This window comes from Glycine max, chromosome 18, assembly GCF_000004515.6.
Source record: "Glycine max cultivar Williams 82 chromosome 18, Glycine_max_v4.0, whole genome shotgun sequence".
Lineage (NCBI taxonomy): Eukaryota > Viridiplantae > Streptophyta > Magnoliopsida > Fabales > Fabaceae > Glycine > Glycine max.
The window spans coordinates 21,943,066-21,960,055 of NC_038254.2; the positions used below are offsets into that span (position 1 = coordinate 21,943,066).

The 16,990-nt window shown below is 43.1% G+C and overlaps 2 protein-coding genes across 2 annotated transcripts; both read left to right on the forward strand.

Moving 5' to 3' along the window:
- The first annotated feature begins 11,507 nt into the window (after window positions 1-11,507).
- Window positions 11,508-12,431, forward strand: LOC100818882 (uncharacterized). Its single transcript, XM_006603262.1, has 2 exons — window positions 11,508-12,092; window positions 12,165-12,431. The coding sequence occupies exons 1-2, from the start codon at window positions 11,508-11,510 to the stop codon at window positions 12,429-12,431; spliced, it is 852 nt and encodes a 283-aa protein (XP_006603325.1).
- Window positions 12,432-14,704: 2,273 nt separating this feature from the next.
- LOC102669319 (uncharacterized) lies at window positions 14,705-15,079 on the forward strand. The gene has a single exon (XM_006603263.1). It carries the CDS (start codon window positions 14,705-14,707, stop codon window positions 15,077-15,079), a length of 375 nt encoding a protein of 124 aa, XP_006603326.1.
- Window positions 15,080-16,990: the final 1,911 nt, after the last annotated feature.

A 16,990-nucleotide genomic window follows, 5' to 3' on the forward strand; every position in this document is an offset into this window, starting at 1 on the left:
AGTATGCCCGAGTCATTCATCCCTATGAGATGTTGTTGAAGTATTGGCGATCAGAATTGCCATTCCTTGGATTATAGGGTTGAACCAAGCTCATGCTTTTACAAAAAGGTTCATCAAGTCAAGTTGAAATATGGAAGTAACCGTCTTGCAAAATTGGGGCAAAAGATGAATCGAGTCACATCACTGCTTCATCTACTGCCAAACATATTTAGGATTGTTGATGTCCTTGTTACTTCCAGTTTCACTTTGACAAAGATGTCATGGACCATGTTGAAAATCTAAATTGATTCAACCCCATATCCTGCGTAAAAATTCGCAATACTTCAAACTGTACATCATTCGCATACATCCATGCTTTTCATTGGTTGCATTGCTCATTGCGTTCTTTCCTTGAAAAATAAAATAAAATAAAAAATGAACTTAATCATTGTTATCAAAAGGAAAAGGACACGCTTTACGGCGCCCTTACCGAACTCGTGCTAGAGCTAGAGTAATGGGTGAAGCAGAGGAGGTGCAAGAGAAGATGAAGGCCGACATGGAGGCCATGAAAGAGCAAATGGCCACAATGATGGAGGCCATGATGAGCATGAAGAAGATAATGGAAACCAATGCGGTTATAGTTTCCGCTACTAGCGCTATCGCTAAGGTGAACCCGATGCTTCCATCTGGCCTCAAGCAAATGAATCATCCAACCTCAAATATGTTAGGCAAAGATTTGGGAAGTACGGACGACCCCATGATGTGCAAATTCAAAACAAGCACGCCCTTCCATCATATGGCTTGCCTCCCGACTATACACCACCCAATGTGGCATACACTCTCAATGAAAATCTCAATAACTCCACTCCGATACTCATTGAGAACCAATAACCTCATCAGGCACATATCTCTCAAACCATGGGGGAGACACATGAAATTCCCCACCACAATCTAGCTGACTTCGAGCCTTGGCTCGGATATGCCACTGAAGGGCAAGCAGTTGGTGGTATACCCTTTGAAAACACTTTGGAGGGCCCTCAGTATCACCCACAACTACACCTCTTGCATTCCACGACAAGTAAAAACCCTCATGCTATGGCAGAAATGGGAAAGTTGGATCATCTAGAGGAAAGGCTCAGGGCCATTGAAGGAGGTGAAGATTATGCCTTTGCTAACCTAAAAGAGTTGTTCCTAGAACCCAATATCATCACCCCTCCCAAGTTCAAGGTGCTGGACCTTGACAAGTACAAGGGGACTACTTGTCCCAAGAACCATCTGAAGATGTACTGTCGGAAGATGGGGGCATACGCAAAAGATGAGAAACTGCTGATACATTTTTCCTGAGAAAGTCTTACTAGGACAACTGTCACCTGGTATACTAACTTAGGAACCTTCTTGAGTCCATTCTTGGAAGGACCTAATGGTTGCCTTCATTAGGCAGTGTCAGTACAATTCTGATATGGCTCCGGATAGGATGCAACTACAAAAAGTGTGCAAAAAGGGGGCACGAATCTTTCAAAGAATACGCCCAAAGATGGAGAGACTTGGAAACTCAAGTAGCACCCCCAAAAACAGAGAAAGAGATTATCACAATGATAGTAGACACGTGACCGGTGTTCTACTATGAAAAAAATGGTGGGTTACACACCTTCAAGTTTTACAGATTTGGTCTTCGCCAGTGAAAGGATCAATGTGGGTCCAAAAAGAGGCAAATTTGATCATCCTACTAGGACGACTGAGAAAACTGGGGCAAATAAAGAGGGTGAGCATGAGGGAGAAACCCATGCTGTGACTGTCATTCCTGTACGGCCAAGTTTCCCACCACCCAGTTATCCACAAAGGCCATCCCTAAATCTACCACAAAGTCTGTCTACCGCACTTCCAATGACGAACACCACCTTTAGCACAAACCAAAAACACCAACCAAGAAGTGAATTTTGCAGCGAGAAAGCCTGTAGAATTCACCCCAATTCCAGTGTCCTATGCTGACTTGCTCCCATATCTACTTGATAATTCAATGGTAGCCATAACCCTAGCCAAGGTTCATCAACCTCCATTTCTCTGAGAATACGACTCGAACGCAACGTGTGCTTGTCACGGAGAAGCCCCGGGGCGTTCCATTGAGCATGGTAGGGCTCTGAAGCGTAAGGTGCAAGGTCTAATTGATGCGGGCTGGCTGAAATTTGAGGAGAATTGCGTGTAAATCCTGACATTGACAAGAGATGCCACACATGGGGCAATTTTGAAAGCTGTTGTTAGGTGTCCCTAATGACTCATCAGGGTTTCCAAGTTTATGCCATTATTGTAAACCACAGCTACAATGTTAAATGAAATGGATAAAGTTGATATCTTTGTCCCTCATCCTCTCACAAATGCATGTTTGCTTATTCAACATTCACCGGAATGTGGGTGCAAGCCATTGGTCTTTTGCTCAAGCGACCTGCGCTCCTGAGTGTTGACTTCCAAGACTGTTCAATCAGAGATTACTCGTCTTGCACGTTGGTGGGGGTGCCGTAAAACAACGAGTAAAGTTCAAAACAAATAAGTTTCAAAATAAAATAAAATAAAAGTGTTCAAAAAGAAAAAAAAAACATTTGATTGACTGTGCTTTCAAGACGTTCATGTGACCTCATTTTATCATCCTGGAAAGTTTGTCTTTTTAGAGAGAAGTGAGTTATCAAGAATAGGATGTTGGACAAATGGCCTCAGTTACCTTGAGAAGAAGAGGGGATTGAAATAAGATACGAATATTATTCCCCAATTAAACTTTCACTCTCTCTTTTCGGATTAATAATGCACATAGGGACAACCCTTCCCTTGTGTTCAAGAATCCCCTACAACAAGAGACCCACGGTCTCTTAATCCCTTTTCAGAAATAAGAAGTAGAGAAGAAGAGGTCTCTCTTAAAAGAGGTAGATTGTAAAATGAAGATCAATCAAAAATTCCTTATTGAATATGCAAGTGGTTGACCAAGGAATCTTTTTGAGAGGATAAGACATTTCAGTTCAGAAATACTCTTGATCTTTCGAGAGGATAAAACTGTTTGGGCAATAAAAACTCTCTTTAAAACATTTGAATGGCCGTTCATAAAACATTTGAATAGATATGTCTCTTGGAAATTATTTTCTGAAAATCCCCTCTGGTAATCAATTACAAGACTTATGTAATCGATTACAGGTTTTAAAAATTTGAATTAAAACATTTTCAACTACTGGTAATCGATTACCAGAGAGCAAATCTCAATTTGAAATGATAGAATTCTTTGGTCAAACCTTTTGTTTGTTTCAATTTGGAAACTTCTTCCTAAAGATTCTAAGAGATCAAACTTGATCATACATCTTGACTTTCTTGGATTCTTGTCTTGAATAAAACTTAGAAGCATTTGATCTTTTAGCATCATCAAGACATCAAAACATCTTGCTTCTACATAGGAGTCATTTGACTTAATCCATCAACTGAAAGATCCTTCAACTATTTCTCGTCCTTGGAAAATTCTTTTTGCAAGAATCAACTGCTTCTTTCATTCTTCCTCACTACGAGGTCGTGAAAACAAGACAACACTTGGTACCTCTAAGCCCTACACTGGGGCAACGAAAGGCACCATGCAAAAACCTCAAGCGAACCTAGGGGCAGATTAGCAGTTCTCACCCAATAGGTTCCCTCCTACAAGGTCATGACGAAAGGCAACGATTGGTACCTCAAAGCCTTACACTGGGGCAATGAGGGGCACCGTGCATGAGCCTCAAGTGAACATAGGGGCCGATCAAAAGTTCACACCCGTCGATGTTTTTAAACAAGAAAAAAAGGGAGACAAGCCCTAGAATTTCAATAGATTGATTAAGCATCAAACGGCTCCATTCCTGTCACTCCAAAATGGTCAAGTGACTAAATCAAACAGAACATACACTCTGAGGGAGTTCCCGGAGAGATTTGCAAAAAGATAGGATGAGGTTGCATGAATTATCACCTCTTTCAAAAGGACAGTCAATCTATGTTTTCCAAAAAAAAAAAAAAAATTAAATCAAAATCAAAATCAAAAAATAGGGAAAGAATGTCATGAACATTGTACAACTTTCCATTACATTGCATTGTTTCATATGAAGTCCGCATTTACCAAATTTCACGACAAAGGTTGCATGCATCTGCATCCCTAAAAATCATGTTAACTGCATAGATTTCCTACATCTAATGTCCAAATCTTGTGGATTTGGGATGACCGGCCCTCTCGATGAGTCGATCTCTTGCTTTCTCATAAGGGTGGACCCTTGGGTACTTGTACCTATCACCTTGAGAGGACTACATGTCCTCGCCATCAGAGGACTGCATGTCCTCAACTTCAGAGGGCTACATGCCCTCGCCATCAGAGGACTACACGTCCTCGCCTTGAGAGGGCTACACGCCCTCATCTTGGGTACTAGTTACCCTCACCGTTGAGAGAACTACACGTCCTCGCCTTGAGAGGACTACACGTCCTCACCATCAGAGGACTACACGTCCTCGCCTTGAGAGGGCTACACGCCCTCACCTTGGGTACTAGTTACCCTCACCGTTGAGAGGACTACACGTCCTCGCCTTGAGAGGACTACACGTCCTCACCATCAGAGGGCTGCACGCCCTCACCTCTAGAGGACTACATGTCCTCGCCTTGAGAGGGCTACACGCCCTCACCTTGGGTACTAGTTACCCTCACCGTTGAGAGGACTACACGTCCTCGCCTTGAGAGGACTACACGTCCTCACCATCAGAGGGCTGCACGCCCTCACCATCAGAGGACTACACGTCCTCGCCTTGAGAGGGCTACACGCCCTCACCTTGGGTACTAGTTACCCTCACCGTTGAGAGGACTACACGTCCTCGCCTTGAGAGGACTACACGTCCTCACCATCAGAGGGCTACACGCCCTCACCTCTAGAGGACTACATGTCCTCGCCTTGAGAGGGCTACATGCCCTCACCTTGGGTACTAGTTACCCTCACCGTTGAGAGGACTATACGTCCTCGCCTTGAGAGGACTACACGTCCTCACCATCAGAGGGTTGCACGCCCTCACCATCAGAGGACTACATGTCCTCGCCTTGAGAGGGCTACACGTCCTCACCTTGGGTACTAGTTACCCTCACCGTCAGAGGGCTACACGCCCTCACCTTGTAAGGACTACATGTCCTCGCCAGCAGAGGGCTGCACGCCCTCACCTCCAGAGGACTACACCTCCTCGCCTTGAGAGGGCTGCACGCCCTCACCTTTAGAGGGCTACGTGTCCTCATTTTCAGTGTGCTCGACATCCACACCTTAAAAGAATTTAAGGTCCTCTGCCCTTAGATGCTTAACTGAGACTTGCACTTCCGGTTAAGGGGCCAGTAGTTTCCTTTTAACGGTTCCTGGGCCACCCCCTGATATTGGAGGAGGGCCAACTGTGCAAGCACAACCAGAGAGGGAGGCTATCACACAGCTACTATGCATACCGGGGCAAGATTTCACCAGTGCCGCTGCAAAGAGACGAGTGCGGATCATGCGCACCAACATGACCACTCTTACATAGATATAGATGACGTTGCTACTTAGCAACATTCTGCCCAGCGACCGCAATGCCAATCACCCCCTGCAAAAGTATCAGTTTGTCTGTGTCGTCTCGACATGGGTAAGTATGCATATGGTTCAACTGATTTCTGATACCATCTATTGTTTGCAGGGATCGCACCCACAAGACACCCAGTGGACCCGGAAAGGTCCAACAGGGCCTTGGGGTTTCCAGCTCTGGTTACGGGCCTCTATCAGTCCTATAGGGTGCCCGTACCCCCCCGGCAAGGTCATGTCATCATAGGTAAGTATGCACATCGCTCAACTGATTTCTGATTTCATCTATTGTTTGCAGGGATCGTACCTGCAAGACACCCAGTGGACCCGAAGAAGTCCAACAGGGTCTTGGAGTTGTCAAGCTCTAATTACGGGTCTCTGTCAATTCTACGGAGTACCTGTAACCTCCAGCAAGGGCATCAGGCCCCCTACTGATCGAGCTTTTATCAAGAAGTACTGCGTCCCCAGGCAGGCGCAAGGCGAAACACCACAGCAGCATTGGGATGGCCGGTAGCGGGCAATAGACACACCGCCACCACCTCTAAAATTCACCTCAGCTCATCCATAAAAAGGTTAGAGTGTTGCCTACGACACATGGCCGACCAGTAGGCGACCAAGTCCAAAGCCAAAGGTAAGCGAAGTACTAGGTCCGTGACCAACAAGTCATAAGGCGTCCAGCTAAAGACGTTAAAGAAGCGCTACTAGGAGGCAACCTAGTACCTTTTGAATCTATGCTTGTATTTGATCACTTTTTATAGTAGGACGCACCTAGTTGCTCATGATCCTGGGGATTTAAACAAAACAAGCGCAAGCTCGGAAGGTAGTCATACCTCACAAAATATATATATGTATGTTTAGGTAGTGAAAATACCTTAGATATGCATGTATGTAAACAAAAAAATACTTCACAAAATATATATATGTATGTTTAGGTAGAGAGATACCTTAGATGTGCATGTATGTAAACAAAAAAATACTTCACAAAATATATATGTATGTTTAGGTAAAGAGATACCTTAGATGTGCGTGTATGTAAACAAAAAAATACTTCACAAAATATATATTTGTATGTTTAGGTAGAGAGATACCTTAGATGTGCGTGTATGTAGCAAAAAAATACCTCACAAAACATATATATGTATGTTTAGGTGGCAAGATACCTTGGATATGCATGTATATAGCAAAAATACCTCACAAAAATATGCACATGTTTAGGTAGCAAAATACCTCATGAAAAAAAAGAAGAAAAAGAAAAACAAACAAGAAAAAGAAATAAACAAATGATAATGATAAAAAAAAAAGAAGGAGAAAAAAGAAAAAAATAAGTTGTCAAGCTGAAAAACCAACATGCTTTTGAAAAGAGATGACTTCCAACTTTTCTTTGGAAAAATTCACTGATCATAACTAGTTTTTGAAAAAATGTGTATACACCTGAAGGGTGAATGCTGTGAAGATTTTCCCAGACGCCCAAAATGGACTCGGATGAATGCACAAATTGATAAAAGAACATATTTTGGAAACGTTGGGTTGATTTAAAATAGAGGAAATGAATCCTGAGCCCTAGCATCACATGACCATAAAAATTTGACACTTGAGCATCCACATAGGTGCATGCATGACCAGTTTTGCATGAAATTTCCAAATCATCATTTTTGCATTTGTGTCATGGAAATAATGTGGGGTATCCCTTTTTATCCTTGAACCAAACCAAACCCTGACATGTATCATGTCTAGCCATTCTACAAGCCTTGAGCCAAAATCCTGACTCACCATAAACCTTACCCTCGGAAGCAAAAAAAAAAAAGAAGGAAAGGAAATTTCCAATCAAAGAGAAAGCAAAAGAGGAAGGAAAGGAAATTCCCAATCAAAGAGTGGGAGAAAGAGAAAAAAGAAAAGAAAGGAAATTCCCAATCAAAGAGTGGGAGAAAGAAAAAAGAAAAGAAAGAAAATTCCCAACCAAAGAATGGGAGAAAGTAAAAAAGAAGGAAGCTCCTGGTCAAAGAAACCAGAAGAAATGTGTAGAGAGGTCTTTGGACCAGACAATATCTGAACAGTACAGAATTGTCATCAAATCAACAAAAGAAAGAAAAGGAAACCATGACCTAAAGTGGTCTTCTCCCTTTGATTACCAACCAAAATCCTGTGCGTCGGTGACTTGTTCGCCTCGCGCAAAACCAAAACAGAAAAGGAAAAGGCAAAAAAATAATCAAAAGCCGAAAAACTCCCCAAAAGAACCCATTCCCAAGGGAAGTCCTATTTGATCCATGATCACGCATGTAATTTTTGATTTGATAGGAAATAATTTGCAAAGTCAAGTCATGACATATCTATGGTTCGGAATTAGGATGAAACACTTACCTGTGCGAGATTGATACACTTTGAGTGGATTTCTTCTATTTTTGTCGAACCCAGTGTTTCCTCTAAATGGTCATTTAGAAACGAAATGCTAACATCCAAAATCTCATTTATGGTTATGGGAGATTTCATCAGCAGACTCTCCTTCCCCGGTAGACGCATTGTTTTTCACTCAAAAAAGCATATGCTGCTCTAAATCAGTTGGAATATTTGTCTCTTTGCTAAAGCATGTTTGCATTTTAGTGGAGAAAACACCGAGACTTTTTCAAGTCTCACAAGTTATCCAGAACTACGTAGGTCTGAGTTCCTCATTGGAGGATACGTAGGAGCAAGAGCCTCGCTTTTGTCGACCACACCGCCTTTTGTTGCCATGACCCAAGAGCTGGTAGCCTGCGGAGACACCTTACGGTTATTCGCACCTCGTCATTCAGTGACCCCAAGTATGATTGACGAGCAGAGGCCAATGTGGTCATCTGCGCCCTTTCCGGAGATGTCAGCATCTTCCGATGGAGACTTTTCAAGTCTCACAAGTTATCTAGAACTACGTAGGTCTGAGTTCCTCATTGGAGGATACGTAGGAGCAAGAGCCTTGCTTTTGTCGGCTGCCCCGTAATCTTTGTCATACTGACCCTGAGGTCATGTGACATGCACCCTTGTGTCATCCAGAGGCGGCAGGCCCGATGATACGCGGAGATACCTTACGGTTATCCGCACCCTTTTGTCATCCAGAGGCGGCGGGCCCGATGACAAGCAGAGAAAAATTTGGTCATTCTGCACCCTTGTGTCATCCAGAGGCGGCGGGCCCGATGATACGCGGAGATACCTTACGGTTATCCGCACCCTTGTGTCATCCAGAGGCGGCAGGCCCGATGATACGCGGAGATACCTTACGGTTATCCGCACCCTTGTGTCATCCAGAGGCGGCGGGCCCGATGATACGCGGAAATACCCGAGTGGTTATCCGTATAAACATTCTTTTGCTATCTGTAAGACAGAACGCTTGATAGCATGCAGAGGCTGACATAGTCTTCTGCACCTTTTGTTCCTCCGGGAACAACAAGTCATTTACATGCGGAAATTTCATGGTCGCCCGCGACTCTCGTCAACCGAGAGGAGCGAAATTAGTGTCATACACTAATTTTCGTCCGGGGACCTTTGCTTGATGACATGCAACCTTTCTTTGGTCCTTGTTAGGTGCTTGGCACCCATCATTAGGCGATTTGTGAAATTCCGGGAACGACAAGTCATGGTCACCCGCGACTCTCGTCAACCGAGAGGAGCGAAATTAGTGTCGTACACTAATTTTCGTCCGGGGACCTTTGCTTGATGACATGCGACCTTTCTTTGGTCCTTGTGAGGTGCTTGGCACCCATCATTAGGCAATTTGTGAAATTCCGGGAACGACAAGTCATGGTCACCCGCGACTCTCGTCAACCGAGAGGAGCAAAATTAGTGTCATACCCTAATTTTCGTCCGGGGACCTTTGCTTGATGACATGCGACCTTTCTTTGGTCCTTGTGAGGTGCTTGGCACCCATCATTAGGCAATTTGTGAAAATCCGGGAACAACAAGTCATTTGCATGTGGAGATTTTATGGTCACCCGCGACTCTCGTCAAATCGAGAGGAACGAAATTAGTGTCTTATCTTTACTTTCCTTTTATCTCCAATAAAAGACAAGTAAAGAGGGGCAACTGTCATACCCTAATTTTGTCCGGGGACCTTTGCTTGATGACATGCGACCTTTCTTTGGTCCTTGTGAGGTGCTTGGCATCCATCATTAGGCAATTTGTGAAATTCCAGGACATGCCGAAAAACCAAAAAAATATTGATGCACAATCCGTAAGTTTCCGTGACACAACGGAAATCAAATGGAAGCATCGTTGCATAATTAAGTGAGGTTCCGTAACATTCCATAAGTCAAAAAAGGGATGATTATGTAATCCGCAAGGTTCCGTAACATTACGGAAAGAAAACAAGTATCGTTACGAAATTCGTAAGTTTCCGTAACTTTACGAAAAAAGAATCACCAAAAAAAGCAGAGGGGGTGTACTTAGTAAAAATGGGGGTGCAAATAGCACCCAGGCCCACTTGGGCCCTCCAGAATATTCCTCCAGAAGGCTGTTGCTTCTGGAGGAAGCAACCTGGCTCGCCTGGGCGAGCTGAGCTCGCCTGGGCGAGCTGGGCGGCAACCACCTCCCCTATTTTGCTTTAAATAGGGGAGGAAGTGAAGAAGAAAAGGGTTCAGCCCCTTAGGCACTTCTCTCTCTTTCGAATTTGCTTGGAAAAATTGTTTCCGTGAAGAAAATCTAAGCCGAGGCGCTTCCGAATCGTTTCCGTAACGTTTTCCGTGAAGAATTTCGCAAAGGTTTCAACCGTTCTTCGACGTTCTTCATTCGTTCTTCATTGTTCTTCGATCTTCAACGGGTAAGTACCTCGAACCAAGCTTTTCGATTCATTCTATGTACCCGTAGTGGTCCACATTGTGTTTCGTGCATTTTTATTCTCGTTTTGTTTACTTTTTATACCCCCTCTTGACGTGCTTAAGCCATTTTACTTAAGTCATTTCTCGCTTAACTTAAAAATAAAATAAATTTCCACCGAACGTTTGAATTGTATTATCCGTTAACTTCGGTTAAAATGAATTCCGACCGTTTGGTCGTGCCGTAACCACGTTGGAAATCAAAAAAAGGAGATAAAAATAATATAATAATCAAAAAAACATCTTTTAGTAAAATAAAGCGGAAAATCAATCGGACGTTTTCTCTTTGGGATTTCTCATTCTTAATCGAATTGATTAATAACTAAAGTGAAACTAAGGCTAAAATCAACTCGCCTAGTCAAGCTCGTCCACAAAAATAGGCTTTTGAAGTTTGTCATCTCAAATTCTCACTAAGTAAAATGGATCATTTTTAAGGTCCAACGCCTTAAAATGATCACCTCTTAAGTAAAAAAGAATCACTTGATAAAGAAAGAACTACGTAGGTCTGATTTCCTCATCGCAAATTGAGGAATACGTAGGAGCAAAGGGAAACACCCTTGTCGACCACAAAAAGAGAAAAATATAAAAAGGGTATAAAGGATATAAGGACATAAAAGGGAACTAAAAATCAAAAGTCATGTTTGCACATTCGATTAAAGGCTGCCGTCCCTTGGGACGGACGTATGGGGTGCTAACACCTTCCCCGTGCGTAAATCCAACTCCCGAACCTTTCACTTAAAAGTTCATAGATCGCGTCTTTTCCGGTTTTTCCGATGTTTTCCTCAAATAAACGTTGGTGGCGACTCCGCGCGTATTCCTTTCATGGAACACGCATCCCGCGAGTCTCGCGTCGCCCTCCCGCCGAAGGGTAGGTTGCGACAAGGACTAAGGAGGGTCTTCTAATCGACCTTCTAATCAAGGCCCAAACCTAAATGATCGAACCACCAAGCTGGAGGATACCTTGACTCAGTTTATGTAGGTCTCAATGTCTAATCACAAGAGTACTGAGTCAGCAATTAAGAACCTAGAAATCCAAGTAGGGCAGCTGGCCAAGAAAATAGCAGAGAATTCCTTAGGGGGTTTCAGAGCGATACTTTGATTCTGAGAAGCCTTACAACAGATGCCACTCTACACTAAGTTTCTCAAGGATTTGCTGATCAAGAAGGGTAAATACATACATAATGGAAACATTATGGTGGAAGGCAATTGCAGCGCAGTTATTCAGAGAATCCCCCCACCAAAGTACAAAGATCCAGGGAGTGTGACTATCCCATGCTCAATAGGTGTTGTATCGGTAGGAAAAGCACTTATTTATTTAGGGGCTAGCATCAATCTGATGCCCCTATCTATGTGTAGAAGGATCGGGAACTTGGAGATTGCACCAACTAGAATGACATTGCATCTAGCTGATCATTCAATTACAAGACCCTACGGTGTAGTGGAGGATGTGTTGGTCAAGGTGCGTCAATTCATGTTCCCTATGGATTTTGTGATCATGGATATAGAAGAAGATGCTGAAATTCCATTGATCTTAGGTTGTTCCTTCATGTTGACGGTTAAGTGTGTGGTGGACATGGGAAATGGTAACCTAGAAATGAGTGTCGATGATCAAAAGGTTACCTTCAATTTATTCGACACAATTAAGCACCCAAGTGACCACAAGGCCTGTTTTAAGATGAAGGCAGTTGAACATGAGGTGGCCATGGTAGCTCGAGCTATGGTATTATAATCTCTATTAGAAAAAGCTCTAACCAATGTTGTGGAGTGCCTTACAAAGGAAGAAGAAAAAGAATTGAAGAAATGTCTAGAAGAGTTGGATGGGTTGAAAGGAAGGCCTTCAGAAAAAGTGGTGTTTGAAGAATTGAAGAAGGACCTTCCCATAGAGAAAGCTAAGGTGGACTTGAAGATCTTGCCGGAGCATTTGAAGTATGTGTTCTTAGAAGATAATAAGGCAAAACCAATAGTGATTAGCAATTCTCAAACTGATGAGGAGGAATCTTGGCTGGTGAAAGTTTTGAAAAAGCATAGGGCAGTGATTGGATGACACATATCAGACCTTAAGGGAATTAGCCCTTTCTATTGCATGCACAAAATCAACATGGAAGCCGAGTACAAACCTCTGAGATAGCCACAAAGATGACTGAATCCTTCTATGAAGGAAGAAGTGCACAAGGAAGTGCTCAAATTGCTGGAAGCAGACCTCATTTATCCCATCTCAGATAGTGCTTGGGTGATCCTTGTTCAAGTAGTCCCAAAAAAGGGTGGCATGACAGTGATCAGAAATGAAAAGAATGATTTGATCCCCACAAGAACAGCCACGGGGTAGAGGATGTGCATCGACTACAGGAAGTTGAATGATGCCACAAGGAAGGATCATTTTCCTCTTCCTTTCATGGACCAGATGCTTGAGACATTAGCTAGTCAATCATTCTATTGTTTTCTGGATGGCTACTCTGGATATAATCAAATTGTTGTGGACCCAAATGACCAAGAGAAGACAACATTCACTTGCCCCTTCGGTGTGTTTGCTTACAGATGAATCCCCTTCGGGCTTTGCAATGCTCCTACTACTTTTCAAAGATGCATGATGGCAATATTTGCTGACATGGTAGAGAAGTGTATTGAGGTGTTTATGGATGACTTCTCGGTGTTCGACTCATCATTCGATTGCTGTCTAGCTAATTTGGAGCTTGTGTTGCAACGCTGTGAAGAGACCAATCTGGTGCTTAATTGGGAAAAATGCCACTTCATGGTTCGAGAAGGGATCGTTTTGGGCCACAAAATTTCTGTAAGGGGAATCGAGGTAGATAAGGCAAAAATTGATGTTATTGAGAAGCTACCTCCACCAATGAATGTTAGGGCAGTAAGGAGCTTTCTGGGGCATGCTGGGTTCTATAGGCGATTTATCAAAGATTTTTTGAAGATTGCCAAACCGCTAAGCAATTTGCTCAATAAGGACGTTGTGTTCTTATTTGATGAAGAGTGTTTGAAGGCATTCAACGCCTTAAAGACCAGCTTAGTGTCCACTTCTGTCATTACAACATTGGATTGGGGCCAAGAGTTTGAGCTCATGTGTGATGCAAGTGACTATGCCGTTGGTGCTGTGTTGGACCAGAGGAAGGGCAGAGTTTTTCATGCCATCTACTATGCGAGTAAGGTCTTAAATGATGCTCAATTAAATTATGCCACCACAGAAAAGGAGATGCTTGCAATTGTCTATGCTCTCAAAAAATTTAGATCATACCTGGTGGGATCCAAGGTTATTGTGTACAACGACCATGCAACTATCAAATATTTGTTGACCAAGGCCGATTCTAAGCCCATGCTAATCAGGTGGATTTTATTGCTACAAGAATTTGATCTAGTCCTTCAAGACAAGAAATGATCTGAGAATCTGGTGGCTGACCACTTGTCAAGACTAGTAAATGAGGAAGTGACCTTGAAGGAACTGGAAATAAGAGATGAGTTTCAAGATGAATCGCTGTTAGTGGTGAATGAAAGGCCATGGTTTGCTGATCTGGCCAACTTTAAGGCAGCAGGAATCCTTTCAAAGGATTTGACCTAGCAGCAGAAGAAGAAATTCTTGCATGATGCTCGCTTTTTTGTCTAGGATGATCCACACTTGTTTAAGATTGGAGCTGGTAATCTTTTGAGGAGATGCGTAACAAACGAGGAGTCTAAAAGCATATTGTGGCACTGCCATAATTCACCTTGTGGAGGCCATTATAGTGGAGACAAAACAGTAGCCAAGGTCCTGCAATCGGGATTCTTTTGGCCATCACTTTTCAAGGATGCCCATGAACATGCAACTCAATGCAATCAATGTCAAAGAATGGGAGGAATCTCAAGGCAAAATGAAATGCCCCTACAAAATATCATGGAGGTAGAAGTCTTTGACTGTTGGGGTATTGACTTTGTAGGTCCACTTCCTCCATCTTATGGGAATGAATACATCCTTGTAGCTGTTGATTATGTGTCTAAGTGGGTTGAAGCAGTGGCTGCCCTTAAAGAATGATGCCAGAACTTTTGTAAAATTCTTGAAGAAGAATATCTTTTCTCATTTTGGGGTGCCGAGAGTCCTAATTAATGATGGAGGCTCTCACTTTTGCAATAGCCAACTTCAAAAGGTGCTAGGTCATTATAGAGTCACACACAAGGTGGCCTTACCATACCATCCATAGACAAATGGTCAAGCTGAGGTTTCCAACAAGGAACTGAAGAAGATTCTAGAGAAAACTGTGGCCTCTACTAGAAGACATTGGGCAAGTAAGCTGGATGATGCATTGGTGGGCTTATAGGACTTTCTTTAAAACCCCCATGGGACTATCTCCATTTCAAATGGTTTATGGCAAAGCCTGCTACTTACCAATAGAGATGGAGCATAAGGCATATTGGGCTTTGAAGTTTCTGAATTTTGATGAAGTTCTATCGGGAGAGAAAAGGAAGCTGCAACTCTTGGAGTTGGAGGAAATGAGGTTGAATGCATATGAATCATCCAGGCTATACAAGCAAAAGGTGAAGGCATATCACGATAAAAATTTGTTGAAGAAGGACTTCCAGCCTGGCCAACAAGTTCTGTTGTTCAACTCAAGGCTAAAGCTGTTCCTAGGCAAATTGAAGTCTAAATGGTCTGGACCATTTACTATCAAAGAAGTGAAGCCATATGGAGTAGTGGAGCTAATAGATCCTTAGTCAACAACTCCTAAGAGAAGCTGGATTGTGAACGGGCAAAGATTAAAGTTGTATCATGGTGGGAACATTGAGCGATTAACCACCATCTTGCATTTACAGGACCCTTAGAGGTGACACACGTCAAGCTAGTGACGTTAAAGAAGCACTTGCTGGGAGGCAACCCAACTTTTCTTATCTTCCTCAATCATTTTATGTTGTTTTAATGCATATTAGTTAGGTTGTGTTCATTTGATAGTGCTTAGAGTAGAGTGAAAAAACATAAACTTAAATGAAAGGGGTTAGCAACAAGCTTCTATGAAGCTAAGGATGGGTTGAGACTTAGAAAATTTTTTCAGTCATCCAACTCGCTCAACGCGACACCTACGCTAAGCGAGACATAGCCTATGCACTGAGCGAGTAATACTCTCGCTAAGCGTGCCAACCCCTCATCTAGTGGTTGATGGGGCCTCGCTAAATGAGTACATGCGCTAAGCCCAAAACCTTCTCGGGTTGTGCATTTAATGAAATTGAGCTAAGCGAGCCAGCTCGCTAAGCGCGTCAAATTGCCTCGCTAAGCGCACCTACGCGCTAAGTGCAAAACCCTCTCTATCTAGGCCTTAATGATACTTGGGCTAAGCGAGTCTGTCTCGCTAAGCCCAAAAGTCTCTCTGGAATGGCAATTGCACTAAGCGAGACTACCTCGCTAAGCGCACCCCCACTACTGCATCAACACTCATTTAATCCACTAAGCGTGCCAAGGCCCGCTTAGCAGAAGTTGCAAGCCAATCAGAGCTATAGAACTCGCTAAGCACGCATCTATGCGCTAAGACTAAAAACCTCTCGGGTTAACATTTTAGATAATTGGGCTGAGCGAGTCTGTCTCGCTAAGCGCGTGAATTCAAATTCTGAAAATTTAAACGTCCAAGAGTGCTCACTTAGTGTGACACTCGCGCTTAGCAAGCAAATCGAAACCGCAAAGGGAAAACATAACTGCCTTAGGGCAATTACATTACCATTCTCTATAACTGCAATTCATTCCCTTTTTCTTCTGCTCATCATTCATATTCTGCTTTCGTTGCATCACACTACTCCATACAGTTCCAAGTAAGTTTTTTTTCCCTCTTTTCTTTTGTTAATTTCTGTATTGAAACCTTAGGGTAGAGGACTTTAGAAGTTTCCTTTTGATTATGTAATTGTGTATGTTCTGTTGATTGTTAGTATTTGTCTAGTTAATGTAATGTTAGGTCTATGCTTTAGGTTGCAATATGGTTTGGTTAGAAGGGCTAAGCCTCAAGCTTCCAAGCCTGAATAGTGGCTTAGGAAGTTGAGGCTGACAAGCCCCAATTTTTGAGTTTTGCGATGAACTCGCTAAGTGAGGGTGCTCGCTAAGCGAGTTCATATGTTTTTTTGAATTTCTGGGTTTCAGGATGAACTCACTAAGCGCGCCCTGTTCCACTAAGCGAGTTCATCAAGTTTGTTGGAATTTCTGCAATTTAGGATGAACTCGCTAAGCCATTGCACTATGGCTTAGTGAGTCCTTAATGTTGGCTTATATTTTCTAGGTTTGTATGAACTCGCTAAGTCGACCATCTGTGCTTAGCGAGCATACTTAGATTGTCTAAAACTTAGAGGCTTTTTGCATTCCCTCTGCGGCTTAGCACGTCACACGTGCTAAGCCCAATTTTGCCTCTGGAATAAAATTGGGCTAAGCGAGCCTGTCTCGCTAAGCCCAAGGCAATCTAGTCTTCTGCATGTTTGTTCGCGTGCTAAGCGCAAATAGCTCTCTGTCATGGAATAAGGCTTAGCGAGGCTACCTCGCTAAGCCACCAGTGTCATTCATAGTAAGTCTTGCTAAGTGCCCATTGGCGCTAAGCTGAGTTAGATAGATGCGCTAAGTGCAATGCTATTATTTCGGTAAGGCGCGCTAAGCGA